Below are 27,930 nucleotides of genomic sequence, written 5' to 3' on the forward strand. Positions count from 1 at the left end.
TCCGCTTGGCCGTTTTTCTGACTTCACAGTCCAGGTTGACTCCTCCTGTGTCTGACCAGGAGTTGGGAGAATCTGGGGGGAACCTGGGCCCACCCTCTACTCAGGGTTCCAGCCCAGGGCCCTGTGGAATGCAGCTGTCTAGAGAGCCTCCTGGAACAGCTGTGCGGCAGCTACAACTCCCTGGGCTACTTCCCCATGGCCTTCTCCCAACACCTTCTTTATCCTCACCATAGGACCTTCCTCCTGGTGTCTGATAATGCTTGTACTCCTCAGTCCTCCAACAGTCCATGTTCTCACTCCTAGCACCTCTTGCTCCCAGCTCCTCACACGCACACCACAAACTGAAGTGAGCTCCTTTTTAAACCCAGGTGCCCTGATTAGCCTGCCTTAATTGAGTCTAGCAGCTTCTTGATTGGCTGCAGGTGTCCTAATCAGCCTGTCTTAATTGTCTCCAGAAGGTTCCTGATTGTTCTGGAACCTTCCCTGTTACCTTACCCAGGGAAAAGGGACCTACTTAGCCTGGGGCTAATATATCTGCCTTCTATTACTCTCCTATAGCTATCTAGCCCAACCCTGTCACACAGCATACTGCTACTGTACATTCATATAAATCATCCAGAAAGGCATTTACATGATTCTGCATAGCACAGCATGAATGTGAGTGCTTCCTTTGCATAAAATATAGACAACCTATGAAATTCAAATAGGGTTCTGCCCTCAATGTATGTATTTTAAGATGCAACCCCAGACCTTTCCCAGTGGCACTCAACTGGGCACCAAGCCTGAGCGGTAGGAATTGAATCTGTTCTGTGCTTTGCAGAATTTGAGCCCATAATTAATGGTCTTTCTGTGTGTTTGAAAGAGACTTTTTTAAAAAAATCCTTCTTAGTCAAGTGAGCACAGCTGGAGATCCCTGACGTTTCCGTATCACAATACAATGTACTGTATTAATCAACAGCACTGACATCTTGGGGTGCCAGTGAAGGCGATGCTGGGGGAGCCCAAGAGATGCCACGCTGTCAACTCCCAGGGCACTGGGCCCCAGAAAGCATATTTCTCTTTTGGCCTGAAAGCTGCACATCATGCAGGGGGCAGGCTGGCGTCTGACGCGGTCGGTTTGGGGCAATCCCATACCATCTGATCTGTCTGTGGTGGCAGCAGCTTGGGCTGCCACTGCCATCCCTCCTCCTCCTCCTGCAGCTGCTGCCTGTCTGTCTCTATAGCAACCGGGGCAAAGGCCTCATCCACTGGGGCCTGGACCTAGGTCTCAGCCCCCCCCCCGCCCCATCCCAGCCTGATGGGCCAGGAGCCTGGGCTTTTCCCTGGCCAGATTTGTCCGTCTCCAGTAGCAGATGGCCAGGAGCTGGTCGCGTGATGAGTGGCCGATCATGTTTCCATTAAAAAAAAAAAAAAAACCTAATTAACTTTCCCTTCTCCTCAGCCCAGGGTTTGGCAGCTCAGCCACTTTCAGGAATCGCCTCGCTGACTTGTACGAAGCTGCTTTACTCTCGGAATAAAATGCTGGCCAGCCAGTATCGGCCGTGCTGCCTCCCTTCAGCAAGGACAGAGAGATGCGGAGGGGAGGGAAGGCAGGGGCACGAAGCCACGTCCACCCCCTCTTTTAAGGAAATGGACGGCCGGACAAATTGTCCAGGTGGGGAAGACAATCCGGCAGGGCTTTGAACCTTGTATGTTTGCAGGCCTATGAACACCAAGGCTGTGTGAATAAGACTGAGATGAAGCTAAGTTTCCCCAGTGCCATCCAAGTTTTTAGGGAGGGTTGGGGGCCACTAACTGGGTTTAGCATGTGCCTCCTAACGTGGGGGAAAGCACTGGGGTGGGGACTCGAGAGAGCTAGGTTCTATTCCCAGCTGTCACTGCCCTGCTGTGTGACACAGGGCAAGTCATTTCATCTCTCTGCGTCTGTTTCCCCTCCCCACCATCCTCTATCTTGTCTATTTCAGATTGCAAGCTCTCTGGGGAAGGGTCTGTCTTTTACAGTGTGCGCAAGTGCCCCAGCACCGTGGAACGCCAATCTCAGCTGAGGCCTCTAGGTCTTACTGTAAAACTAATAAATAAATAATGCAATAATAATAAACGTTTTTGGATTATTTTAGACACAGCTGATCCTCTGAATTGTAAAGAGAACCTACTCACCTCTAGGATTCTAAAGTAAGGGACTGGTGCCGAGTTGGCTACATTGTGAAGACTACCAGATCCGGGCCATAGAGGCCCTAAATCTGGAGTGAATTTCACAGTCTATCACTCAGAATGCTCTGCCACCTATTCTTGGGATAGAAGCCCTGGGGACAGAGACTAAGTGCATTGTGGCTGATTGTAGCGGCTATGACATTGTATTGCAAAAAACTGGCTAGTATATGGGCGTCACTGGATGGGATCTATGCTGCCCACCTATGTGTCAGAGGCCTTTTACTGCTTAGAGCTAAGAGAGATTCTCCTTTAACTCAAGTGGTAGAAACTTGCTCTTTTTGGGAAAGAAGGATCTGAGTTCTACCCCCTGGTGATGCTCTGATATTCCAAGTGTCCAGGGTATGTAGCCTAGTGAGAACAGGGAAGCTCGTACACTAGATGACCATGTATTTGATACAGATATCAATAAACTAGATTTTCTCTTACCTTCACCTCTGTGTGATTTTCCAAGGCTTTGATGTGGTGGTAAAAATCAGTATAAAACCCAGTTTATAATCATTAAACAGAGAATAAGGAATTCTGCTCTAGGAAGTTCTTTAAGGGATTCTGCATTGTTTTTAATTAGGCGCCATAATGCTGCATGTTTGTCCAAACGGGTCCCATATGCGCAATCTGATCCAGGCAAATACACTTGCATGGAGCCCCTTTGGAGCTAGTGGGGATTTGCATGGGCATCCGGATGCTCAGATCAGTTTGCAGTATCAGGGCCTTTATACATTGTGCTCAATCCAGACCTCAGAGAAAGTCTTGTCTTTAAAAAAAAACAACCCCCCCCCCGCTCCCCAAAAGACAATTCAAGGGACATTTGAACATACATTTAAATTTATTTTATTGAAATCAACAGGGAACGTTTAGGTGAGTAAATGTTCGCTTTGTTTCTTCTTTATAAAGAATTAAGCTTTCAAAGAAACAGAGGATTCTGTTGTGGGCACTGGCTGGTAGATACAATTCACTGGGTGTGTGTGTGAATTCTATACCGAGTGATCTGACAAGGCTCAAAGGGTTTCTCAGGCTGGGGGAAGGAGTACAAGATACCAGAAGTTAGGATATTAAGACCTTCAGTATCAAGTCTGTGCTGACACTCAGATTTCAGCTGCAGTCCAAGTCACAGCAGCTGCTGTGAGACGCCTTTGAAGTTAGCATAGATTGGGGGCTGAAATTGCTTGGCAAAGATAAGCCAGGGCTTAAAAAAATGTATTCCATTCACAGCTCAGTGATGTCTTAAATGAGACTGTGAGGGGAATCTAAATGGGCCACTTTTTTTTAAGCTACTTGTTTGAATATTAAAACAGATCAGAAATAATTTTTAAATGTCTAGTTTAACCGGAAGCTAATTCGAAAGCTGCATCTATTACACAAGCGCACCCACAAGCTCTTTGGGGGTAAAGACTAGCTTTGGCCCCACTCCTGCAATTGGATCTGCTAGTGCTGACCGTGTAAAGAGCCTCTGAACACCAGGGATGTTTATCTGTGCTGCCTGTACTGCACTGAACATACTGGTTTTAAGGGCCTGATCCAATGCCTATGGATACCAATGGCAGTTTTGTAGAGCTTTGGAGCAGGCCCTAAATAAACAAACGCACTAAAGAATTTAAAAATCTCTGTGCTGTAGGGAGAATAAAACATGGCTCCAGGCCCACCCCAGCAAGGACCAAGAGCTGACGACCCTGCAGTGACTGGCATGAAAAGAGTTAGTGGGTCACTGCCCATTTCTGATGGGGTAGGTGAATGTAGCACAAACTACAGTGGGCATGAATTTTTTCATCTTGCTGGCTTTCTCAGCAGAGGAATCAAAGATGGGATGAACCCTTGCACTTCACTCTTCTTCCAGTGGGACCATCTGAACTAAGCTTTTCCTCCTTGAGGCGTTTCCCCTAAAGAAGGGTTAAGGCTCACTGGCAGGGCGGAGTGGGGTAAGACTGCCTGCGTTGTACCTGGTTTGCAGATACACAGAGGGCTTCAGTCTTTGGAGCTATCAGTCCAACACCTAATTCTAGTGTTAAATTCAAACTAAAATTAAATAATAATAATACTTTGATATTATATAGCATCTTCCAGCAGCTGATCTCCAAACACCTTGCGCTGGTGGCAAAGTCATCTATATTGTACAGGTGGGGGAACTGAGGCACAGAGCAGTTCAGTAGCTTACCCAAGGCCACAGGGGAGATGGCAGCAGAATCAAGAATAGAATCCAAATCTCCTTGTCACCCAATCTCCTAGCTCTAACCACTAGACATCTCTAGAGGGTACCTCCCTACACACGTGTGGCTGGCATATTCCACACAGCAGCTCTGTTGTATTGTCTGCAATCATTTGATTTATCGGAGGCCGAAATGTGAACGCAAGCATCTGTCTAATAACTGACTGATGGCAGCCAAATTAAAATTCAAGGCTACCTTGGAGGGAAAACAAAGGTTTGGGAATAAAGCGTTAATCAAAGCAAAATACTCTGCCCAAAAGGCTCTGGGCTGTTGGACCATTTTACCTTTTCTCCTGGTTCGATTTCATTGGCCTTCAGGATTTTTGCCCTCAGAGACACGCTTCTCCTTGCCACACAATGAAGCACAATTCAATCATCATCTTCATCCACGAGTCCTCTTGTAAAATGCATCAGCTAATGAATGTCCGTATTTGCAGGAGTACTTCAGGCCCCTGTGGCGCTCTGAAAAATGAGATGCACCTTTCACAGTGTGACAAAGCAGGACTGTTCTTAATGTTTCCTCTGAATATTGTGGGGCTGCCTCAGTTTCCCCTATGCAGATCTTAAGGTGGGATAAGGGTGTATGATCGTTGCAGAGCCCTAGAGGGCAGGTGCGTGCAGGGGTCTGGACACAGAGAAAGGCCGACATCCTGTTTCCTGGCAACTGATGGCTTGGCCCTTCCCCTCTGCAAGGTGAGTGCTAAAGGGTTGGGGAACAAAGGAATCCGGTGACCTCCTGGCCCAGGAAAGGGACAAACCCCAGAGGAGGGGGGGCTGGAGAGAGTTTGAGTTTGGGGCTGGCTGGGGACATGGAGTGAAGTGCAGACATGGTTGTCTGGCTCACTGCCCCCCCAAAATGGACTCGGCTGAGGGGTCCTGTTCTCTGCACCTACAAGCTCGGTTCTAGATCATGTTCCTGTCGTCTAATAAACCTTCTGTTTTACTGGCTGGCTGAGTCTCACGTCTGACTGCGGAGTTGGGGGGCAGGACCCTCTGGCTTCCCCAGGAGCCTGCCTGAGTGGACTGGCTGTGGGAAGCGCACGGAGGGACAGAGGATGCCGACTGCTCCGAGGTCAGACCCAGGAAGGGGGGAGCCAGGTGAGCCGTGTGTCCTGCAGACAGGCTGCTCACAGAGAGGAGACTTCCCCGGAGTCCTGCCTGGCTTCGTAGGGAGCAGTTCCAGAGCATTGCCCGGGGACTCCGTGACACACAGCTTTTAGTTCAGAAGGTAACCCGGCCCTATGAAACACCCACTACCTGAGCACTAAGGGGCCTAGGCTGTCTAGAACTTTTCAAGTGTCAGGATCGTAGATGCACTTAAATAACATGCAGGTCATTCCCTTAATCTTTAACTGTCCTGGTGAATTGTTTGAGCCATCTAGATAGATTTCCCAGGCATGGTGATGGGCACACTAGAAATGGCACGGTAGTTAGATCGGATAAGCTCCTTTCTACATTAGTTTCTACAGCAGAGAGGTGTAAGGCCGAGGGGGTCTGATCCGAAGCCTGTTGAAGTTAATGGGGATCTTTCCAATAGGCTTTGGATCCACTGGGGCCTACTGTTAATTATAACCCTCAGCATTACTCTGGCCCTAGGTTTGGAAGAACCTTTTGTTAAGACAATAGGGAATGGATCACTTGATAATTCCCTGTTCTGTTCATTCCCTCTGGGGCACCTGGCATTGGCCACTGTCAGAAGACAGGATACCGGGCTAGATGGACCTTTGGTCTGACCCAGTATGACTTGGGGTAGGTGTTGGGGTCTGACTTCCATAACCTCGGTAGTTCACGTCTGGGGAGTTGGATGATTGGGCAGCTGAGCGGGTCAGCGATGCTTGTCATCAGGGGAACGTAAGAGGGTTCTAGTGGCTGGTGAGGTTTGGGGGCTTGGGAGGTTCAGACAGCTAGAATGGGGGGTAGGGAGGCCCTGACTACTGGATGCAGATTGGACTGCACAGCTCATCAGGTGGAAGTATGAAGGGATGGGGACAGGGGGCTGGATGCATGGGGAGGGTTTCCCTTCCCTGCACCCTCCAAAAATGTGTATGGGAGATTCAATGCATCTACTCAGCACAGATCTAGGCCAGCCTTGCCCCTCTCAGCCACCTGTCTAACTGTGTGTGTCCCCAAACGCCTAGCCATTAATGGAGTCGCACTCTCTCTCGCTCACACAGAGAGCATTCATCCCAGGAGCACGTTTCTACACCTGCTCCTTATGGCCCGTTATTGATTCTGCTGTATTTCACCATTGGCTTGACAGTCAGTTCTGCTGGAGTGTGGATGAAAAGGCAAAGAGCCAAGGAGAGCTGCTGCTGCAGCACAAAGATGGGGAGATGTACAGAGCCCTTCCTGGCAAGCAAAGGGCTGAGCATTAACCAGGCAAGTGGGCTTGTTGGGTGTTTAGCCTGAGGAAGGGCGACATGATGAGGCTGCAGTCACAAACTAGGGGGTGGTTAGAAAAATCTCTCCTGTACCCGGGTCCTGTTCTGGATATGCCTATGTCCATCAGTCAGTGTAACTGGACTGGGGCTGACCTCTAAGCATAGATAAGGATAAACTGGGTTTTACACAGATTGAGCTAATTGGGCCATGGTGCAAATCCCACCTTGCCCTTGTCAGTCCAGGTGCAGCTGCACCGGATGGCTGGCCAACGAGAGCTAAGCTGGGGCTGTTCTCACTGTGGGAGTTCCAAAGAGCTGATCATGTACCCCATCGGTACTATCCTTTTAAGAAAAAGGAGTTAGTGGCTTGTGAATGGTGTACATCAACAAAACAGGCTTGATCCAGCCCAGCGTAAGGCAACCACCAGTTCTCAGGCTGCCTGCTTCAGTCAGTCCCTCCAGCCTGGCTAGGAACTAAGCAGATGACCTCCTTTCTAGGCAAGGTGGCGAAGTCATCTATATTGTCTAAACAGCTAACTCCAGCTTGCTGTAACCCCTCCTGCATCTTCATCTCCCCTGCCAGCCTCTTCTCAGGGAGGGGAATGGTTATATAGGCACTAGAATCACTTCAGCTGAGGCAGATTTCCTGGTGCCCACATTAACTCCTTCCTTACCATGTAGCTGCATAAGCCCCATCAGTCAAGTACAGACAAGGCCTCAGTGCAAAATAAACTCGTTTGAAAAAAGGCCCCTGGGGTTTTCACCTCCTATTACTGGCCAGGCCTGTAACATAGGAAGATGCTCCTAACAGATGCCACTGAACACATCTGCTCATCAGGTCAAACGTAGGTGCCGAAGGTGCTAACTTCAGCAGAGCTGTCTCACCCCCTTTCACTGCAGCGAAGAAACCTCTTGGGCCTGGAGAAGCAAGCCAATCAAAACCCATCAAGAGACAGAAAATGGCTTCACTTCATGCCAGATAATACTTGTTTCTTGTGCAGCATCTTCCACACAAGCTGCATCCCAAGGCACTAGAGCTCAACAAAATTTAGAATTAGCTTGTAGCTAGAAAGAAAAGGAGTACTTGTGGCACCTTAGAGACTAACAAATTTATTTGAGCATAAGCTTTCGTGAGCTACAGCTCATTTCATCGGATGCATGATGTAGCTGTAGGTCACGAAAGCTTATGCTCAAATAAATTTGTTAGTCTCTAAGGTGCCACAAGTCCTCCTTTTCTTTTTTGCGAATACAGACTAACACGGCTGCTACTCTGAAACATGTAGCTAGAGAGGACCAGGAGTGGGGCGTGAGTGAAGCTAAGAGGGGCGGGCAAAGGGGATAGGGGACGTTTTCAAGCCAGATTTCTACATGGATGGCAACTCAAAGATACAGGAGAGGAGTTCTGGATGGGAGGAGCTGTAGAGGAGAAGGCTCTTGCACCACAAGTAGTCAGAACCCATGAGAGAAGAGAGGGGAGAGGTCAGTGCGAGCTAAAGGGAGGGAGGCGATGGAGATGCAGGAGGTCAGCTGGAGCAAGAGCAAGGGAGTTTTCTCTCCTATCTGCAGTTTGGAGCTGGAACCTGAACTGAATGAGGAACCAATAGAGCTATTCGGGGGCAGAAGGTAACGTACAGTACTTTCATCCAGGGATCTCAAAGCACTTTTCAAAGGTGGCAATAACTCCTCCCATTTTACAAATGGGGAAACTGAGGCATAGAGGGGCCACAACTTGCCCAAGGCCATACAGCAGACCAGCAGCAGGAACATAACCCCAGCCTCTGGCCCCCCAGTCCTGTGCTCTAGGCAATAGATAATATTACCTCCTTTTGCTCACACTTCTCTGTCCGAGCAAGAAAGGGGCAGCCATAGTCTACACTTAGGGCCAGATTCCCCGTCGGCCTGCACCTTGACACCAGCTCAGAACACTGCTAGACTGATTCAGGGGTGTTTTACACCCACTTTGCACTGATGCCAATGACAGCATGAGGTGCAGGGCCAGGGTGAGTTGGGCCTGGGTGAGTTGGGCCCATGGAGTCCAGAGCTGACTTTCATGGAGGAGAAGGCAACAGTGGAGACAAGGGAGATGCAGGGAACGGGAAGATGATAAGCACTGCACTCATTCATGCAGCACCTATCCCATCCTTGACGCTGTATCCACTGTGACCCAAGCAGTGCTCTGGGATCCAAAGGGTCAATGTGTTTCAAAGTCACCTTCTGAGTGAAACATGCTCATTCCCCCCTCCCAGTCCAAGAAGCCTCCCCCAAAAGCCCTTACATAAGAGTCTTGCACAATTAATAGCTCTTCTGGGTGGTGCATTGCTGGAGATGGATTGGACGTGAACTGTTCTCTGCACTCCATGTAACTGTCAGAACAAATCCCGGCCAATGTTAATCGAGGGAGGAAATGGGACTTCACTTCTGCACCAGTGACCATCACTTGCTGTTAAAAAGAGGCTTTTCCTCATTACAGTCTCCTCACCAATTAGCTCCTCAAAGCAATTAATTTCAAACTGGAGAGAACTCCCCAGTTAGCCCTGCCATTCCCACCCACCCCCTTCATGGGCCCTGAGGTCCCTGCTCTCTACAGAACGGCCCTGGGATTCTCTGGAACGTTGCATCCTGACCCAGTCCTAGGGTGCGACAAGTCTCTGGCAGATCATGGGAATGGGTCAAGAAATAAATAAGGACGCTGGCTGTTTAAGATGATCTGGGTCAGTTCTGCAGCTAGATGCCAGACTGCCTTAGGGCTAGATCTTCAGAGGGTCCCAGAGCACTGTGCTGGCTTTATATGCACTGGAATCATGCTGCCTAGCATTCAGCAGCCATCTCTTGGGGGAAAGTAACATGAACAGAGTCTGTCCACACAAACCACTTTTATCCCCAAAGGAAACTGGACTTCCAAATTCAGCATCATAAGCAGCTGCCTGCAGCAAGCTCCTCTGGAAGGAAGGAGGAAGGATCATTAATGTCATATAATCGCCAAGCTGTATCACCTCCACTAAATCATAAAGTAGAGAAGCTAGGGGTGACACTGTACATGGCCCCATCCACCTCGAGACAAAACTACACGCTGGCGTCAATGGGGAGTTGTCCTTAAAAACAAATGGCACATTACGGCCCTAAATATTTAAAACCTATGCAAAAGCAGCACGCATGGGGAGCGTGGCAATGAACACCCAGAGCTAACCACTGCCTCCTTGTCAGAGTAAAAATCTTGGGCAAGACCCTCAGCGGGTGTAAATCAGCACAGCTCCATTGGCTTAATGCAGCTGAGCTGATTCACATGAGACAAGGATCTGACCCTTTGTATTTCAAAAAAATCCATTGCTCCTCTCTCCCCACTCACACTCTAGATTATGTATTTTTTTAAAAACTCTTTCAGTTTCAGTTACTAGCTTTTCACCCCCCAGGCTGTTTGATTTTTTATTTCCCTTAGTGTGGGCAGCAAAACTAGGTTGGTCAGTTTCCCTTTCTGTTTATAATCAATTTCCCTTTTCATTTACCCCCGTCTCCCCCCCGATCCCTTTGCTGTTGGGTTTCCAAGGCAGAAGGGAAATATTTCAATCGTAAAATAAACAAAAATGTTCTGAGTGAAATTAAAAGAATGGAAATGGATTGGTTCTTTTCCTATTAGGATTCTTTTACTTCCCCCACCCCAGCCTGGTATCTCTCCCCCCATTTTTGTGAAACAAATCTTACATTTTGGACTTATGGGAGGTGATAGTGACCCTCAGTGCATCCTCTGGGAAAGCAGAGGTTTTCTTTACCTTCTCTTTTGGGGAAACCAAGATTCTAGCCCATTGTGCTCTGTCATTTGTGCTGGTTTCGATGGCCTTCACTGAAGTAGATCTGTACTCCAGCTAAAGAGCTCTTCATCCCCACTCAAGAATCTCTAGGATGCCAGGATGCCTGCCGGGCTTCCCCCTGCTCTTGCCTCTGACAAATCAGGGTTGTTACTATTTGCACTGTGACAGCACCTATAGGCCCGAATCAGAGAGCAGGGCCCCATTACAGTAGGCTTTGTACATGCAGGTAAGATGTGGGTTCCATCATCAAATACAGAACAATAGGTATCCATCCTTTATCTCTTGTGAATTTTCCCCTAGAGATTCCCAACCCCTGCCATGTGGCGCAGTACTGGCACACCAGACTTTGGCTGACTGATATGCCCCTTCCCTTGCCACTGTGAAGAGCTTCTCTGTCGGGCCTCAGAGCAATGTCACTCCCTGCTTTCTATTTGTCAACATGCTGTCATTCACCTTGGAGTTTTGGCTCATGCCAAAATCTAGTTTGTTGATGGTAACAGCAGCCTACACTCCAGGACAGCTTAGAAACCACTGCTGAATCAGAGAAAGGGACCTTGGCTGATAGAACTGGAGAATGGTCTATTAATGGGGTACAACTGAGCTAAAAGACTGGGAACCTCACTAATGACAAGTCCACTCTCTGGGCTCTATGACCAATTCTCTTTGCATGGAAGGTTATTGGAACTTGGCTCTTCTATGGCATGTTTCATCCATAGATCTCAAAGCATTTTACAATCAATTAATATTCCCATTTTATAGAAGGGGAAATTGAGGCACAGTGAAGTGACTTGCCCAAGGCCATTCAGCCAACCAGTAGCCGTGCCAGGAACAGAACCCAGGTCTCAGTACCAGTCTAGTGCCCTATCCACTGGACAATACTGCCTCTCCTATGATAAAAACAAAAGAGAAAGCTTAAATACATGTTATGAACAATATTCTCCATCTTCATTTAATGCACATTTAAGAGAGAAGAAAATACAGTTTCTAATATATGCACCATTTTACAGACAATACCATTTTGACTGACATAATTACTACAGCAGCATTAGTACCTCAGGTAATTCACAGGAGAGGCTTCTGAGAGATTAACACAAGGGGAGAGATTTTCCCTCCATTGTCTGAAACTAGTGCAATGTAGTTCAGGTGCAGACAACAAAATGCAGCCACACAAAGTGCATAGGGTGCTGGTAGGAGTCAGAGGGGACTAAGGCAGGTCTCATGTGTGAAGGACTTCTGGGAAGAAATGTATTTAGAGGAGGGATTTGAAGGGGCAGAGAGAAAGGTTTGGGACCTGTCAAAATGGGGGCCACTAAGCCACACCCCACATCTGCTTCTGTCCAATAAGGCATCAGGTTTCTAGGTTCCAAAATCAGTTCTAGAGCAGCCAGGTGCCCCAGTCTGTTCTCCATGGTAAGTTCTAGACCAGAGGAGGGCCCAGTCTCTGGGTTCCATGGCCAACCCTCGACCAGTCAGGGCCTCTAGTCTTCCAGTTCCAGCATGAATTCTGGACTAGTGAGGGCTCCATGTCTCTGGATTCCATCAGCAGCTGCATGATTTACACGCGTCTTTTGCAGAGTTAATGGAGTTGCTGATTTAAGGTGAAACTACTATCTTCCTGGTATGTAGGATGCCTAACATCCATGCGGACGGACCAGCAGACAGTGTCTCTAAAGGTTGGAGATGCAGGGAGGCGCCTCTGGAATCACTGAGTCACCAATGCCTTCCAGGAGATTATTCCACTGATCAAAATCTTCCTCCAGCTCTAATTGGGGAAGAGAGATGACGAGAGGATTACTTCATGATTACTACACTGCTGGCAAGGCTCAGCAACATGCATTACCAGAGAGAGCCCCCTGGCCCCATTAGCTGTGCTAGACAATGGCGGGAGCTGATGAGCATTAGTATGTGTGTGTAGCTCTTCCCATAGATCACGAGGCTAACCTAGCCAAATGCACTTGGCTTTGCTTTGTCAGAGGAAGCTGAGGGACCTGTGCTAAGCCCATTTTACAGGGTATTGTCATAACATAGCAAACAGACTCTGCAGATGTGGGAGTGGTGTTTGATTTTTAATGAACCCCCACCCACTTCCCCACATCCGTCATCTGGCATCCTTGTGGCTTGCCCACACAGCAGGATTCTTCCAGAGGGGAGTCCCTCAGTTGGCTAAGTGTTTGGTGTAGCCTAGGCCGTGGGCTTTGCAGACACCCCTGTGAGGTAAGGCAGTATCATTATTGCCATCTGTACATAGGGAAACTGAGGCACGAATGGAGGTGAATTGACTTGCCCCCATTCACAAAGTGAGCAGCTGGTAGAGCCAGCAGTGCTTTGCTTCCAGCCCCATACCAAGGCCATTAGACCAAGTGGCGTTGCTAAGGTTTTCACGGCCTCTTCGCAAAACTCATGGTTTTGCCTTTAAATCTGGCACTGACCATTGAAGAAGGTCCCTGCCTAACACAGCACAGGACAGGTCACTACACCCCCTCTACGCTCTTTAGAATCTTGGCCAGCTCTGTGGGAATGAGGCTCTCCAAGGAACACCGTGCCCACACATTGTCTAGCATGGTCATCGCCCAAGAGGGACAGAAATCCTTCTGCAAGCATCGCCTCCTCCAAACTATCAGCTCCTCCTGGCCAAGGAGGCAAGAGCCTCAGCTCAGACATCTGGGTGGACAGACGGACTCATTGCACCATCCCAATGAAAAACATTTTTTCAGCCTAGCGCCGTACCAAGATGTTTCTGCATGAAAGCAAGCGCCGCCCTGTTGGTGATGTCCAAGCCTGTGTATGGGTCCAGGGTGCCTCTGGTCTGGAACACTCTGTTCAGGAGATTCCCAGCCAGAAAAGTGAAGTCAGTCTGACTCTGATGCACAGATCCCCTGGAGAAGGGAGAAAGAAACGAGTCCTTTGGAGACAGGGATGAAAAGCTCTCATCGACGACTGGGTCTTGCTAGCTTTACAGCCCTGGGTTAGGTCTATACTGGGTTTGGAAATCTCCCACTGGTAGAGACACAGATGGTGCATCAGGAATCATCTGACCCTGCTCACAATACAGCTAGACAGCATGGTGGTAAAAATGCCAGTGGCCATGTGAGCTCTGTCTTCACTATGGTCACTAATCACCAGTGCAGTCACTGCTGGGAGATCTCTCAAAACCACCTAGGGTGAAATCTGGGTCCCATGGGCACTTTGAATGGGAACAAGATTTCAGCCCCAGCGTAGACAAGGCCTAAGTAACACAATCCACTGCCCGCCCTGACTCATACATCACTCAGTGGTATTTTCCATAGGCCATATAAATGCACACAGCTCTCTGTAAGCACATAAGACAAGACCCATGCCTGAAGAGCTGCCCATCTAACTGAGACAAACAGCCTGCAAATTAAAGGAAAGCCAAAGGAGGAAGAGGTCCTGTTGGAGAGCAGATCAGTGTGGAGAAGGTGCTGGTGTTGGAGGTTGAGGAGGAATCTGTAGGAAGGTTTCTTGGTGAAAGAGAAAAGGGAGGCAAAGGGGGTAGCAAAAGGAAGAGAGCTGAACGTGGGAGAAAGGGAGTCAGAGTGAGGACTGGGCATGGGGGACAGAGGTGAAGGAAACACAAACTGAGCTGTCAGCAGGAGCATGGCTCTGAAAGTGAGGACAAGAAATCCAAAGCAGATGCACACAAAGGTTGCTGCACATGAGTGGGACAGTAAAACTTGGCACAGAGTGAGCAGTGTTCTGGGATTGTTCACGCACTGGTATAATAGTACCCGTTGGCTCGTATACAGCACTTTTCATCTGAAAATGTCAAATCACTTTACAAGGGATGATAAATAGCACTACCCCCATTTTAAAGATGGGGAAACTGAGGCACAGAGCAGGGATGTGACCTGCCCATGGTCACCCAGCAGGTCAATAGCAGAGCCAGGACGAGCACTCCTGGCTCCCAGGCCATTGCTCTGCCGCTGCCCCACACTGCCCAGACACAGAGTGCGGACTTACAGGATGGTTATGATCTTGGTCTGCCTGTTTCTGGAGCGGAGTCTCTTCATTTTGGCAACACTTTCTGCAGTCTGGAATTTCTCCGTATTGATAAAAAGCACCGGCTTGGTCACCTTGGGGTAGAGATCATTTTTCAAAGGGAACATCCAGGCATCGAGAGCAACGGCACATCTGCAGCAGGACAGAAGACAACAGGGAATTCTTCTGGTATCTAAAGCCTTCTATTCCCATCTGGCCTGTTTCTATAAATGCATCCCCAACTCCCAAGCTGGTGGAGAGTCCTTGCTGCAAGTTATACTGTTAGTTTAAACACAGCATCTGTCTGATACTCACTTAAAATGGGCTTCTTTAGCAAGGGCTAGAATTGCTGTCGCTCCTCCGAAAGAGTGGCCCATTACAGCGACTTTAGTCAAATCCACACTCTCCTGCAAAAAGGAGAAAAACTTCTAAAGAAGCGAGTCCCCAAACCGCACTGCACAAAGCTCCTGCTGGGGAAGTAGTGACCTCAGGAAAAGCCAGCTTGCTACAAAGACTCTAAGCTGCATTCGCCAGGGGAGTAGATGTAGGAGGGAGTAAGGGCATCTTAGGGGTGACTCATGAAGTTCCACATCTCTCTGAGGCAGGGATGTATTATCCCCATTTTACAGATGAGGAAACTGAGGCACAGAGCAGGTAAGTGATTTCCCTAAGGTTACACAGTAAGTCTATGGCATTGTTAGTAACAGAATACAGGAGTTCTCAGCTCCCAGTCCCGTGCTTCTTCCAGACCACGGTGCATCTTGGATTTGGAACCCTCATTTACTAGCGAGTTCCTATTACATTCTGAACCAACACCTTCCCTATTTGAGCAACAGGCTGATAAGCTCAGCCATCCTTGCTACAAGCCACTGATCTTAGCCACATTCTTTGTCCGAAGGAGCCTGGGGACACAGCATTACAAACTCCACTGTGTCCTGAAAACACACAGGTATCTCCTGCAGCGTTTGGTGACACCTGAGTCACTTGTCATGCACGGCACAGAGGATCAGTGCAGTGGCCATATTTAAACAGCACAACAGAGACGGTGCATGGAAAATAAAAACATGAAGGGCTCGTCTACGCTTGAAATGCTGCGGTTGCAGTTGTAGACAATACCTATGCTGACAGGAGGGGTTCTCCCATCAGCGTAGGTAAGCCACTTCCCCAAGGGGCAGTAGCTAGGCTGGTGGGAGGGAGAATTTGTCTATTGACCTAGCAGCTTCAATATGTTGCTCAGAGGTGTGGATTTTTCCCCTGTGTTGACCTAACTTTTTCATGTAGACCAGGCCTTAGGATATGTCTACACTTAAAATGCCACAGCAGCATCGCTGTAGACACTCCACCTCCCTGAGAGAAGGTAGCTAGGTTGAGGGAAGAACTCCTCTCTCAACCTAGCACTGTCTACACCGGGGGTTAGGATGGCATAGCTACGTCTCTCCGGGGTGTGGATTTTTCACACCCCGGAGAGACATAGCTACGCCAATGTACGTTTTCAGTGTCGACCAGCCCGTAGAATGAATGTGCTGGTACACAATTCTGCAACAAGGGCCACACAGTGCAAGTGTCCAAGCAGCAGATGCAGTTAGTATTTATAAGAGGCTCAGTTCTAAGCCCTGGAATGGGAGGCTGAAGGGAAGAGCAGTACTTAGTCATTAAAGAACACCTTCTCTTGCCAGTCCAGGAGCAGCACTGTTGGGCCCTAGAGGGATCTGAGTCTCCTAAAATATATATAGCCAGCCCCCCTAAAATATACATAAACAAAATATAAAGAGGGGGGAAAGAAAGAAGAGGATAGTGAGAAGAAAGGAAGGAGAAAAAATGGGGAGAATATGGAAGGGGTGCAGTTAAAGGGGACAGAAAGAGAAAAGGGAGGAAGGGGGAGGAGAAAAAAAAGACAGCGGAGAAGGTGACGAGAGATAAAGAGGAAATGAGGGGGTGCAGTGGTGGGACAGGACAAAAGGGAAAATGAATCAGGGGCTTAAAGGATTCTTGTTCTGCAATTTCTGCCCCCACGCCTCCAATTCCAGGAGGGCAATCTGCAAATTTCACAGAACTAGGCCTGTTCCTGCCAGTAACACCTGCAGGGGCAATGAAAGGAAAGTGTTGGGTGAAGGAGAGGCTGCTGCTATTGCTGGTAGGAAATCAGATTAAAATAACTGGCCAGCTCGGAAGGCAACCCTGCATGGGTTCCAGTGAATCCCTTCACAAACTGCCCTGCACCAAAACGTCTCTCTGCTGCAGCTGAAGAGTTGGCTGGAAATACCTTCAGTGCAGACAAATCAAACCCTTTGTGCAAGACATTGGTGACAGCTTTGCCGCTGTTGATGTCCTTCACCAGCTTGAGCCCTTGCACACACTCGTTTGCTCTTTGATGAACCTGTAACAAAAGTGTCTCTGGTTAATTCAACCTCTTCTTTCCTCCAGACTGATCAAGCATCAACATAGGAATGATGATAATATAGCACAATAATGTGCTCTCCCAAGACGCCCTTTGTCTAAGCACATCACAGCGACTTGCAAAGATTAATAAGTCTCATTACACCAGGTGAGGTCAGTATGTATCATACCCCTTGCATGCACACATGGAAAGATTAAAGGGCAGGATTCTCCTCTGATTTACACCATTTTTACCTCTGTATAACTCCACTGAGCTCAATAGGGTTACTCCTGATTTGTACGGCTTTAACGGAGCATAAAATCAGGCCCTCAGAGGCTTGCCCAAGGCTGCTTGGTGAGTTAGCGGCAGGAATAGAATTCAGGCATCCCAACTCCAGTCTCAGGCTTTAAACCACACTGCCTTTCTTGGATCACCACGAACGTGGAGACAATGAGGAAAATATAGACACCGCAAGAGGTTCCCAAGGGAAATCGCTATAAATATATTGGAAAAGCTTCTTAAAAATCCAGTTAATTTGATACCACAAACTGCTGAAGATAAGCAAAACATTTCCACTGTACCAATAAGCGAGGGTACACGGAGGACAGAATGTGTTTTGCTCACTGGATCCACCATGGCTGAACCTATTAGCCAGAGACCAATGTGAAAGATAGAGAGAGACTTTCCCCAAAGAGGTCCTATCGCCTAATGAGAAACCCTGCCCGCCCCGCCCCACCCCTGGCCCCCCTCAGCTGCTGGGAAGATGATCTCTGGGATTCCTGCTAAGGTGTTGTCCCTGGACCCTGCTCAAGGACTCCATTTTTTGTAATAGCTGCAAAAGATATTCTTAAATAATCTGATGAGGTTTTAACACACGGGGTCACAGTGAGGATCTAACAGACCACATTGCCATAGATCCCAGTGTGCCATCAAAAATGCATGCACTCTGGAAAGTCTCTTCCCAATTGGCTGGTATTATATTGGCCTCTGTTAGTAGGTATTTTGAAGCTCTCTTGAGACCCAGCCTCCTTCAGGCCGCTGGAAGAGAGAAGTAGGTTGGAGAAGGTGGATCTGCTCTTCCTTCCCTTCCTCAGCATCCTGGCTACCTCAAACAGTGTGAGTGGGCGTATCTCCACACCACTACACCACCCTCCATATCGGGGTCTTCCTCCATAGTGAATAAATTCAGTGCCTGTCTCTCCCGCTGCAGCTGAGTAAAACTGATCTGTTTTTTGTGCATTTCAGGGCTGCCCAAAGGGTTGTAACAGCAACAAAAAAGAACAGAGTCTTTGTCAATTTCACTGTGCCGCTGTTTGGGCTCCAGCAGCACTGGAGTGGTTTGTCTGCAGACTCAGGAAGAAAGTCCTGCATTTGGGTCACGTATGGAAGGTGTTCTCCACTTGCAGAAAGGCAAAGAATTTATCTAACGTGCACATTTAAAGGGAGACTAACTTTAAAACAAAATAAAACCAAAATCTGTCTAAACTTAGTTAAAAACTTGTTGTTACAAGTAAAACCAAAGATTTCTATAGCTGAGATCGGGGGGGGGGGGGGGAACCTACTGCAAGTTGTTTTTCCCCCAGTTTGCTTATTCTGGACATTGGACATCACAGTTCATATTTTCCTATGTATAGTCAGCCTGCTGCCCTTGTTTGTGTGGATTTTTCTGCAGTGACAAAGGACAGAAAAACATAATTTTAAAACCACAAACACTGGCAGGGATCTCGGGGGCAGCACCGGAAATCACAATTAATCCAGTTTTTTTAAAACAGGCTACATTTCAAGTTGCCATTGTCCTTTTAAACTCAGCAGAAATTGAAAGTTTAGGCCCCTCACTTACTAGGGGACTTTCCTACTTGGCTGGGGTGAGCAGGCAATTGGATTTTTTATGTCCTGTCCAAAACAGCAATGGGAGGAACCTCATAAAAAGTTAGAAATCAGAGTGCTGATAAGCACCTGGAAGTTTGGAGGCTCATCTGAAGCTTAGCTCAGCCTCTCTAGGCTGCAGAACTGAGCTGGAAACAAGAACCGATGCTCAAGAGTATTCAGGCAATTTTCTGTTTCCAGTGAGGCAGGAAATACAGCAAAACCAGCTGGGCTGCTTTCTGCCTTGCCCTGAACTCAGACACAAAGAGGCCTATAAAAGTGTGAAAGGGAAACTAGTTAACCAAACGGTTCAGCATCTACAAAACAGGTTCAACTTTAGGTTCAGTTCCAGAAATGGAGATAGGTATGTGCAAAGCAAGAAGAGTAAAGTTATCCAAAACCCTGGGCAGACCCTCATACAGCCCTTTCCCCATACTGCCCTCTGCTGTAGCAGGCTCCTCCCACCCTGGAGCAAACGGTGTGGTTTGCTCTAGTGGTGGGTAAAAGGCCAGGCAACTTCCTCTCTGGTTCTTTTCCAAAGTGATGTGAAAACAGAAAATGTTCATAAAACACAGTGCTCCTCCCTCAGCTGGAGACTGTCTGCAGACTTCACTACCTCCATTGCATTGACTTAGCATATTCAAGCTTTTCTTTGCAACCATGATGCCATTTCTTTTTTTAAATGAAAAGAGAGATTCTCGGATCATCATGTGACACTGGCAACTGAGGCCCTAGGCACATGCCCACCGTGTGTACGCCTTAGACTGGCCCAGAATTCAGGTGTGATGGATTTTGCCCCTCCCCAAATTGGTTCGGCCACCTCCATCCTAAAAACAGCCCTTCCCTGCCTTCCAGTCATTACCTGTGGGTTTCGAAAATGAAATTCCTTCTGCCCTTCTTGGACCCTTCGAAACGGGATCCATTCCTCCTGCAGTACAGTCTCCAGGGAATCGGACCCCCCAGGTTCTGCCTTGCAAAAGTAAGTTGTACAGGCAGAATGGTCTCTGCGGGAATAACAGGACAGTGAAGTTAAATCACTGAGCAGCAGCCATGCATCAGAAGGCATGAGGCATGCAAGGGAAAGGGGAATATTTAGCATTCGATTCAGCTTCTGAATGCTCCCATTCAAAGAGAAGATCAGAGATTGCTTCTGAGTCTTAGGAGGAGAATCCATATCACAAGTCTGCTGAATTAATGATCAACCAGAAAACAAAATATACTAGGGTGACCACCAGGAAACAGACGGCATCATGCTGTTCCTAAGGGGGTCGCCACTCACCTGTGCTCCAGCACCATCACCAGAAAGCCACGGGAGGCCATTTCTGCACAGACAGCCGAGTAGACAGTTCTGAAAACACGAGGATGCAAAGGGAAAGCAGAATGAGGGCTCGATCCTCTGGCTCCTGGAGATGCTGAGCACCCTCCACCCCCACTAGATGCAGCAGAAGTCCAAGGCACTCAGCACCTCCAGGACTTGCTCCACTCCTACACAAGTTTTGCTGCAAGTCTCCCTGTTGAAGAGCGAAAGAGTCATAATCTGAGCCCAGCCACGGGAGTGAGGGATTCCTGGATTCTAATCCCGGCTCCGACATTGACTTCATCTCTGGGACTTGGCAAAGCCACAATGGCCCTGTTTTCAAAAGGTGCTGAGCACACCCAGCTTCCATTGATCTCAGCAGGAGCTGCAGGTGCTCGATAATGGAGGCACAGAGAGGCTCGTGACTTGGTTTTCCTCATCTGTAAAACGGGCAGAATACCACCCAGGGGCTTTGTGAGGATGGGGTAACGTTTGTAAAGTGCTTTGAAGATGAAAAATGCCAAGTGTTGTTATAACTAATAAAGCCAGATGCAGAAACACTGTTTGCGCAGCGGCTGAATGTATGGAAAAGCTGCCTACCCCTGAGATCTATTAGACTGTGAAATAATCTCTTAAGGGAAGTGGTGGAAGCCCCATTGCTTGAATCATTTAAAGCTAGATTGGACAAAGCACTAGGAAATACACAGTAGGGAACCAGTTTCCACTGCCCAGCAAGAGGTGTGAGATGATCTAATAGGATTTTGCTGCCTCTAGCATCCATGTTTATATATGCAATAGCTAGGGATGACTTTTTACATCTAGCGTAAGGTACTAAGCTATTGGCACGGTATTAAACATAGATTTACAGCAGATGTCAGTGGCTCTGACAGCCGGGGATAACAGGGTCTCATCCTGCAAGAGCAGAGTTTTTGCTGACAATGCCATTGTATATCCTGGTCCTCGGCTTTTACAAGGGATTTGCTGTTGGGGAGGGAGGAGGGCTGTAATGGGACTGGGAGCCTTTCACCTCTAGGTCATCAATTTAAATCCAGAGAAATGGGCCAAAGGGGACTATCATCTGCTGGCTGTCTAGTGTGAAACAAACTGGTGTGGGCCTCTGGCCAGCTCCTTGTGGGAGGTGTGTCCATGCCGCAAAAGCCATCATCACAACTGGCACCAACCGACTCCCACTCTTGGCTGTCCGAGGACAGATGCTGAAGATGGAATTGGCCGTAAAACCTAAGCTCTGCTCTTTGTCCTAGAAATGGTCCCTCTAAAACGGAGGTAAGATACTTCGGGCCAGATTCTCCGCTGATGTAAACGGGCAGAACTCCACTGCAAATGCCAATTTACACCAGTGGAGGATCTGGCCCATTGGCCGAGCAACAAGGAGGCAGCTTGCTTTGCCCCTGCTCTGTGCACAGAACTCCTGTCTCCAGAGCTGCAAGCCTGGCATCTTTCACCAGCATTCCAGTCACTTCCTAAAACAGTGACAAGAGACTTGCTGGGGGGGGGAGGGAGGGAGTCTGGGCGAGTCTGAGTCTGGGAGCAGGAAACTTTTTAGCCAATCTCTTCCCAGAAATGACTGACAAGTCCTAACCTCAGCCTGTTGGCTGCGTGCATTTAAACCAGCCCCTTGCTGACAGTGCAACCCAGCTGAAAGTTCTGTTAGCGTTATAGGAGAGGCAGCCTCATACAGAGAATACGCCCGAGATCCCTCTCCTCTTTCATCCAGGACCAGGGGTGTGGGAAGTGAGGCTGCGACTCTTACCGAAAGGCTCCCAGGCCATGGGAGAATATGATCAGCGGGTACCTGCTGCCACATGACTTAAAAGGCCCGTTCCAGCTCACCGGAACTCTGTAGGATCCTGAAGGAAGAAGTGACAGATGTGAGTGGAGTGAGCCAAGTTGTCAGAGGGTTACAGCTCTGACTCCTGCAGTTGCGGGGCAGCCCCCACACTCTCGTTTGTTCTTGGGTTCTTCAGAATCCTGACCCCCTTCCAGCCTCATGTACCCTTCTGTACCAAGGGAACAACAGGAGATCGACTGGGAGAGGAGTGAGCATCTTCCCAAGCCCTTACAATTTTCTGTACCCAGGGAACATTTCTAAGGCACCCTCCATCCCAAAGCGCTTTGTCACCCTGCTGAAATGCAGCCACCTCTGAGGAACAGGACAGCAGCCAAGCAATACATAGCCCGCAAGTGGCGGGGGAGAGCAATTGTCCACACTAATGGAAAGTGCCAGGGGCTCCACTGTCCACATGGCTCTTGCCTTTGGACGTCTCATTGGAAACTCCTGCGCATGCAGCAAGCTAAACAGTCTGCATTTCATCTGCTGCAGAGACCCCTGGTGGGATTTGATCCCGGGTGTTCCAGGGAGTCTAGTTAGTTCAAACCTGAGGCCGTGGTCTCTAAACCATCCACTATTGTGTTATATTATCCAGTCCTCTCCCTTTCTTGTGGCTAACCTGTAATCATGCTGCCTTATTAGCTTAGAACATAGACCAACAGCTTCCTCTGACTCTGGAGCTAAGGTAGCAGCATGGGGCCATTTTCCTATGACCGCACTAATAGCATACTGTTATAACTGCCTCCACGCATGCTCCCAGGAGGCAGAGAGAGTCTGGGGCAGCCCCCCCAGGGGCTGAGATCTATCTGAAGCCATCAATCCTCTCACCAAAAGTCACACTGAGCAAAGGGGTGCACCAATTCCTGTTCCAGTTGATGTAGTCGGCAAGCCCTTGGCAGTACTCATGGCGCGGGATCCAGAGAGGCTGCTCTGCCCCGTCCTGGGGAAGGCAGGGGTAAAACAAGCGGAAGAAAAGCCCCTAAAGAAAAGAAGGGAGGATTGCAGCACAATATCACATGTGTGAAACACCCCATCCCACCTAGATCTGAACAGAGAATGTCACAGATTAAAAAACCAGAAGGGGCCATTGTGATCATCTGCTCTGACCTCCGGCATCCACCCTTAACTCCAGCATGAAGCCCACACCCTCAATACAGACATCAAACCAGGTGATCCTCATCTAGCATATGCCTCTATCCCTGCTCTTTGGCTATATCCTGGCAATGCTGTCAGTAAGTTAAGGGGGTTGATTCACACAGCTCTCAGAAGGCCAGATCCACTCCTCTCCTCACTCTGCCCATGCTACAGGCAGAGGGATGAGCCTCAATAGTGCTGGAGCTATGTGTGCAGAGCCCCCACTGAGCAGAAGGCGCATGGGAGAAGGAACAGACAGAACGGACAGGGAACATACAGGAGTGTGGACAGAAAATGGAGAGAGCGGATCAGAGAGGGTGGGTGGGAAGGAAGGAAAAGGAACAAATAATGAGAGGAGAAAATAGGTATTCTTCCTCTCAGGAGTTAGTGCCCCATCCTGCAGAAACGGGACCTAGAACACTAGCTGCCCAATTGACCGTTCTGGTTCTAGAACCCAGACCAGCCAACCCCCCACTTTCTGTGTGCCCTGATCATCTTCTGCCTACGTTACTGCAGCCAGTGTTCACATCCTTCTCCGGGACTGCTTCCACGTTGCGCCTTATGCATGGAACAACCTCCTCTGTCAGGTCATCTGGCCACCCCACCATTCAAATCCATCCTATTCCATGTTGTTATAGTGAGACAGTAGGACTACTATAGTCAAGGTTGAGAAGCTGACTGTAAGACAGCTGATTTCTCTCTGTGCTCACAAATCCACGTGTATTCAATCGGGTTATATTGCCTGCCCTTCTTCAACTCCACTGGACTTGTATTATCAACAAAGGCAGAGGAGTTTTGTTATATATAAAAAGAAAAGGAGTACTTGTGGCACCGTAGAGACTAACAAATTTATTTGAGCATAAGCTTTCGTGAGCTATAGTGTCCTTTTTCTTTTGTAGAGAAGCAAAGTGTGTGTTGTAAATGGCTTGTCTAGTTTTTGTAAAGTCCAGCCACGAGGAAGTTTGTGTGGAAGTTTGGTTCTTTATGAGAGTATCCAGTTTTGAGAGCTCATTCTTAATCTTTCCCTGTTTGCTGTAGAGGATGTTGATCAGGTGGTTCCACGGTTTCTTTGAGAGTGTGTGGCACAAGCTGTCAGCATAGTCTGTGTGGTGTGGTATGTAGATTGTAATGGATTTTTTACCTTCAGTCCTTTTGGTATGATGTCCATCTGTTTGCATTTGGAGAGGAAGATGATGTCTGTCTGTATCTGTACGAGTTTTTTCATGAAGTTGACAGATTTCCACTTTATACGGCTAAATTCAGTGCCTTGCATAATGACAGGTTTCAGAGTAGCAGCCGTGTTAGTCTGTATTCGCAAAAAGAAAAGGAGGACTTGTGGCACCTTAGAGACTAACAAATTTATTTGAGCATAAGCTTTCGTGAGCTAATAGTGTCCTTTTTCTTTTGTAGAGAAGAATTAGCTCACGAAAGCTTATGCTCAAATAAATTTGTTAGTCTCTAAGGTGCCACAAGTACTCCTTTTCTTTTTGCGAATACAGACTAACACGGCTGCTTCTCTGAAACCTGTTATATATAAAAAAATCCCTAACGTTCAGCTGAATCGGACTCAAATTGTGCCCTTGCTGCACTGTGTCGCCAGGCAATCTTCTCGATATGACCTTTGTTCTTCCTCCCTCTGTCGGTTAAACTAACTTGCATATGTGATCTGAAAATTACACAGTAAGCTGTAGGGGAAGAAACTATGTTGTAATGTGGCTGTACAGCAATGAGCACAGGTGGGCCCTGACCCTTGACTGGGGCCTATGGGTGCTAATGTAATACAGATAAACTATAAATTATTCACTTCTGTGACGCCAACAAGAAGTAAGTTCATTATGGCAATTTAAACACATCTCAAAGCAGCTCCGTCCCCAGGTTTCCCAGCATGTCCTGTTTACTCTGCATCTCAGGCCTTGTTGCATTGGGAATGGGCCCTGTGTGCTGTGGTGCAAACCCCAAGAAGAGACTAGGAAAGCTCTGATTTGCAGCAGCTGAGCTCACCCTAAACTTGCCCTCTGTTCAAGCTGGGGTTAGCTGGTGCAAATCCTGGCTTTCCTTCTCCAGCTCAGATGCTGCTACATCAATGGCTGGCCAGTGACTGCTGGAACAGGGGCAAATTCTCAATGCATACAAGAACTCAGACTGAGGTCGGGACACTCTTTACTTCCACATCTTGTACAGTACCATGCACAGAGTCATGCTTAGTAAATAACAACTGGAGACATGTGCAATGTCAAAACTAACTAGTTTTAAGATGCAGCTTGGTCAATTTACAAAGGGGATAATATGACGGGATTGGCTTCTATAGCAGGAGACAAAACTCAGTGACCCAGGAGGTCCCTTTCAGTTTTATATTCCTTTGTTCAAGTGTCCAGACACAGAATTCAGTTTAAGGAGAGACCAAGAATCCAGTCGGGTCAGCAGGAAATCTGCAGCTGTAATCTCCCTGCTCACATGCCTCACCCCAGCCAGTCTTCAGAGTGACCCCGAGTCACACAGCAGGCATTCTCAAGTACCACACAGGCTGCATTTACAGGGCTTGCTGCAAGATCAGTTCCAGCAAAACAAATAATCCAATAGCTGGAAATACCATTGCCTTCCTATCTGCTGATCCTCTGTTTCACGCTGGCACAACTAATGAGAAGCAAAACCCCGAGCAGCTAGCAGTGCTCATTACTGTACCTTCCGGTTGTGGCCCACCATCACATCCGTGCAGCCCACTTGGTGAGGTCCTTTCCCTTGGGGCAGCCCGAGGGACTGCACTCCCCCCATGCCTTCCTGAGTGGGAGAGAGCGCCTAGAGAGAGAGAGAGAGAGAGGAGGTTGCAGTGCTAGAACTGTTTCACCCAATGGCTGTGAAACAGCCAGTTCATCTCACTTCCTTCATCTGTTTCCTGTTGAGCAACACCTCCAACCAAAGCCTAACCTACTGGCTTTTGAGAGCTGCAAAACATTGGCTGGCGAGCTTAGCCATCAGGCAGCAAGAGCAGAAGAGTGAGCAAGGTTTTATCAAGGCCCTATGCCACAACCCAGCGGGACCAGGGCAGTGCAAGGAAGCTGCCTTTTGACTCCCAGAATGATTATGGGCAACAGAGGCAAAATGAACTTATTGTTCCAGCAGGGCACTGGGAGACAGGACTCTGGGTTACAGACACTGACTCACGGTGTGATGGCAGCTAAATCATTTTTCTCCATGATTCACTTCTGGAAAGTGCTTTGAGTTCCTCCAATGAAAGGAAATGCAAGTGCAAAGTATGGTATTATTATTTAATCCTACAGCCACAGAGATTAGAGATGGAAAAGACTCCTATCCATCACTTTAGTATCTAAAGAGTCAGATTTTGAAAGGCTCCTAAAGATGTACATAGACATTAAGCAGGCTTCACAAAGATGACTAGTGCTCAAGTCCTCAAAAGTGTTTAGGAGCTTAACTCTTATTGATTTCCATGGGAGCTAGGCTCCTTTCAGGGTCTGGGCCAGGGTGTCTAACTCCCACGGAGCAGTGCATGACTGTTCCCCATAGTGTATTTTCTAGCACTTTGTCCAGTCTCCAAGCAAAGGGGCTTTCACCAGTTTCCTTAGGAGACCACTGCACTGTCTTCAAGGCTGCTTGTAACAATGGCTAACATTACAGCAGGATATGACCTGCAACCAGGACCAGGCAAAGCCCCGCTCTGCACTGATCCCTCTTCACTCAGCCAAGCACAGCTTGTGCATTCTGGTGGCTTGGCAGGGCAGCAGCTCTTGTGAAAGTGCATTTTGTTGGAGTATTAGCTCAGGTGCCTCTTGAAACCGAACTTACAGAACACTTTACACCAACCAATGTCCTGCCCTGGCTGCTGTTTAGTGTGGCAGTTGCCTCTCGCATGCTTTTTAAGAGATTAATCTCTCACGATCTGGACATCTGTAACATGCTAAGGTCGGGACAATGGGGTTCTGTGACTCAGACTGCTGGAGCTGATCCAGGACTAGAACAGGAGGCAAAGGGTACCAACGCAGGCTTTTTTTATTTTTTTTTTAAATTGAGCGACATGAATGAGATTTTCTGATTCTGGGAGCTTCACAAGAGCAACACCCGAGTGATAACACTTGGCTCTTTCTATAAGACCTTCTATGCCAGGCTCTTAGGGTGCTGACACCAACCTACAAGGCAGGGAAATATTATCCCAGTATGACAAGTGGGGAAACTGAGGCACCAAGCAGGACAGCGACTTGCCCAAGACCACCCAGACAGCTGGAATCGGAACTTCAGCACGGCCACAGGCAGCCCCCCCCCCCACGCAGCCCCCGGCCCTGCGTCCTCCCTCTGTCCCACTCTGCCCCCAGTCTCGTGTGCCCTGCCCCACTGGCTCTTGCTGGCTGCCCCCCACCTGTGTCACCCTCCACCCAGACCTCTGACCCCAGCCCGGTCCTTCTCTCCCCTCCACAGCGCCCCCCCCGGACAACCGGCCCCCACAGACGCGGGGGGGGGAGCTGGAGCTGCCCCCCCGGCTTGGTCCCTCCGCCGCCCCCGGTTGCTCAGCGGAAGCAGCAGGGGGCGCGCCCGGCCTGAGACGGACGGTTCGGCGGCGGGGGGCGGCTACCAGGGTCACCCAGGCCGGAACGACAGCGCCGGCACCTACCTGGGCTCCCGCCGCCCCACGGCAAGACGCGGCCGCGCCCCCCGATGCATCCTGGGACATGTAGTGTCATTGCCACGCCCAGTGTGACGGGTCCCTAAGCTCAGCACTACAACTCCCAGAGCTCCCCGCGGCCTGGACTCCTCCCACCTCCCCCCAGCACTACAACTCCCAGAGTTCCCCGCGGCCTGGACT

At 48.7% G+C, this 27,930-nt stretch overlaps 1 protein-coding gene across 6 annotated transcripts; it reads right to left on the reverse strand.

Moving 5' to 3' along the window:
* Nucleotides 1-11,514: 11,514 nt before the first annotated feature.
* Nucleotides 11,515-27,855, reverse strand: PAFAH2 (platelet activating factor acetylhydrolase 2). Of its 6 annotated transcripts, XM_043506069.1 has the most exons (12): nt 27,192-27,370; nt 26,227-26,340; nt 25,800-25,913; nt 22,812-22,962; nt 21,906-22,002; nt 20,117-20,185; nt 19,700-19,841; nt 16,858-16,971; nt 14,910-15,001; nt 14,577-14,747; nt 13,326-13,474; nt 11,515-12,360 (listed from the first exon to the last, which is right to left on the reverse strand). In XM_043506069.1, exons 3-12 carry the CDS (start codon nt 25,887-25,889, stop codon nt 12,266-12,268), a joined length of 1,170 nt encoding a protein of 389 aa, XP_043362004.1. In that variant the 5' UTR covers nt 25,890-25,913; nt 26,227-26,340; nt 27,192-27,370; the 3' UTR covers nt 11,515-12,265. The 6 variants fall into 6 exon arrangements, 5 of the variants coding, with proteins under 5 accessions (XP_043362004.1, XP_038233670.1, XP_043362005.1 ...); XR_006278241.1 differs by lacking the exons at nt 26,227-26,340; nt 27,192-27,370 and adding an exon at nt 27,739-27,855 and having other exon boundaries at nt 13,326-13,500; XM_038377742.2 differs by lacking the exons at nt 26,227-26,340; nt 27,192-27,370 and adding an exon at nt 27,739-27,855.
* Between the last annotated feature and the right edge of the window lie 75 nt (nt 27,856-27,930).

The sequence above is a fragment of the Dermochelys coriacea genome, chromosome 19, assembly GCF_009764565.3.
Source record: "Dermochelys coriacea isolate rDerCor1 chromosome 19, rDerCor1.pri.v4, whole genome shotgun sequence".
NCBI lineage: Eukaryota > Metazoa > Chordata > Testudines > Dermochelyidae > Dermochelys > Dermochelys coriacea.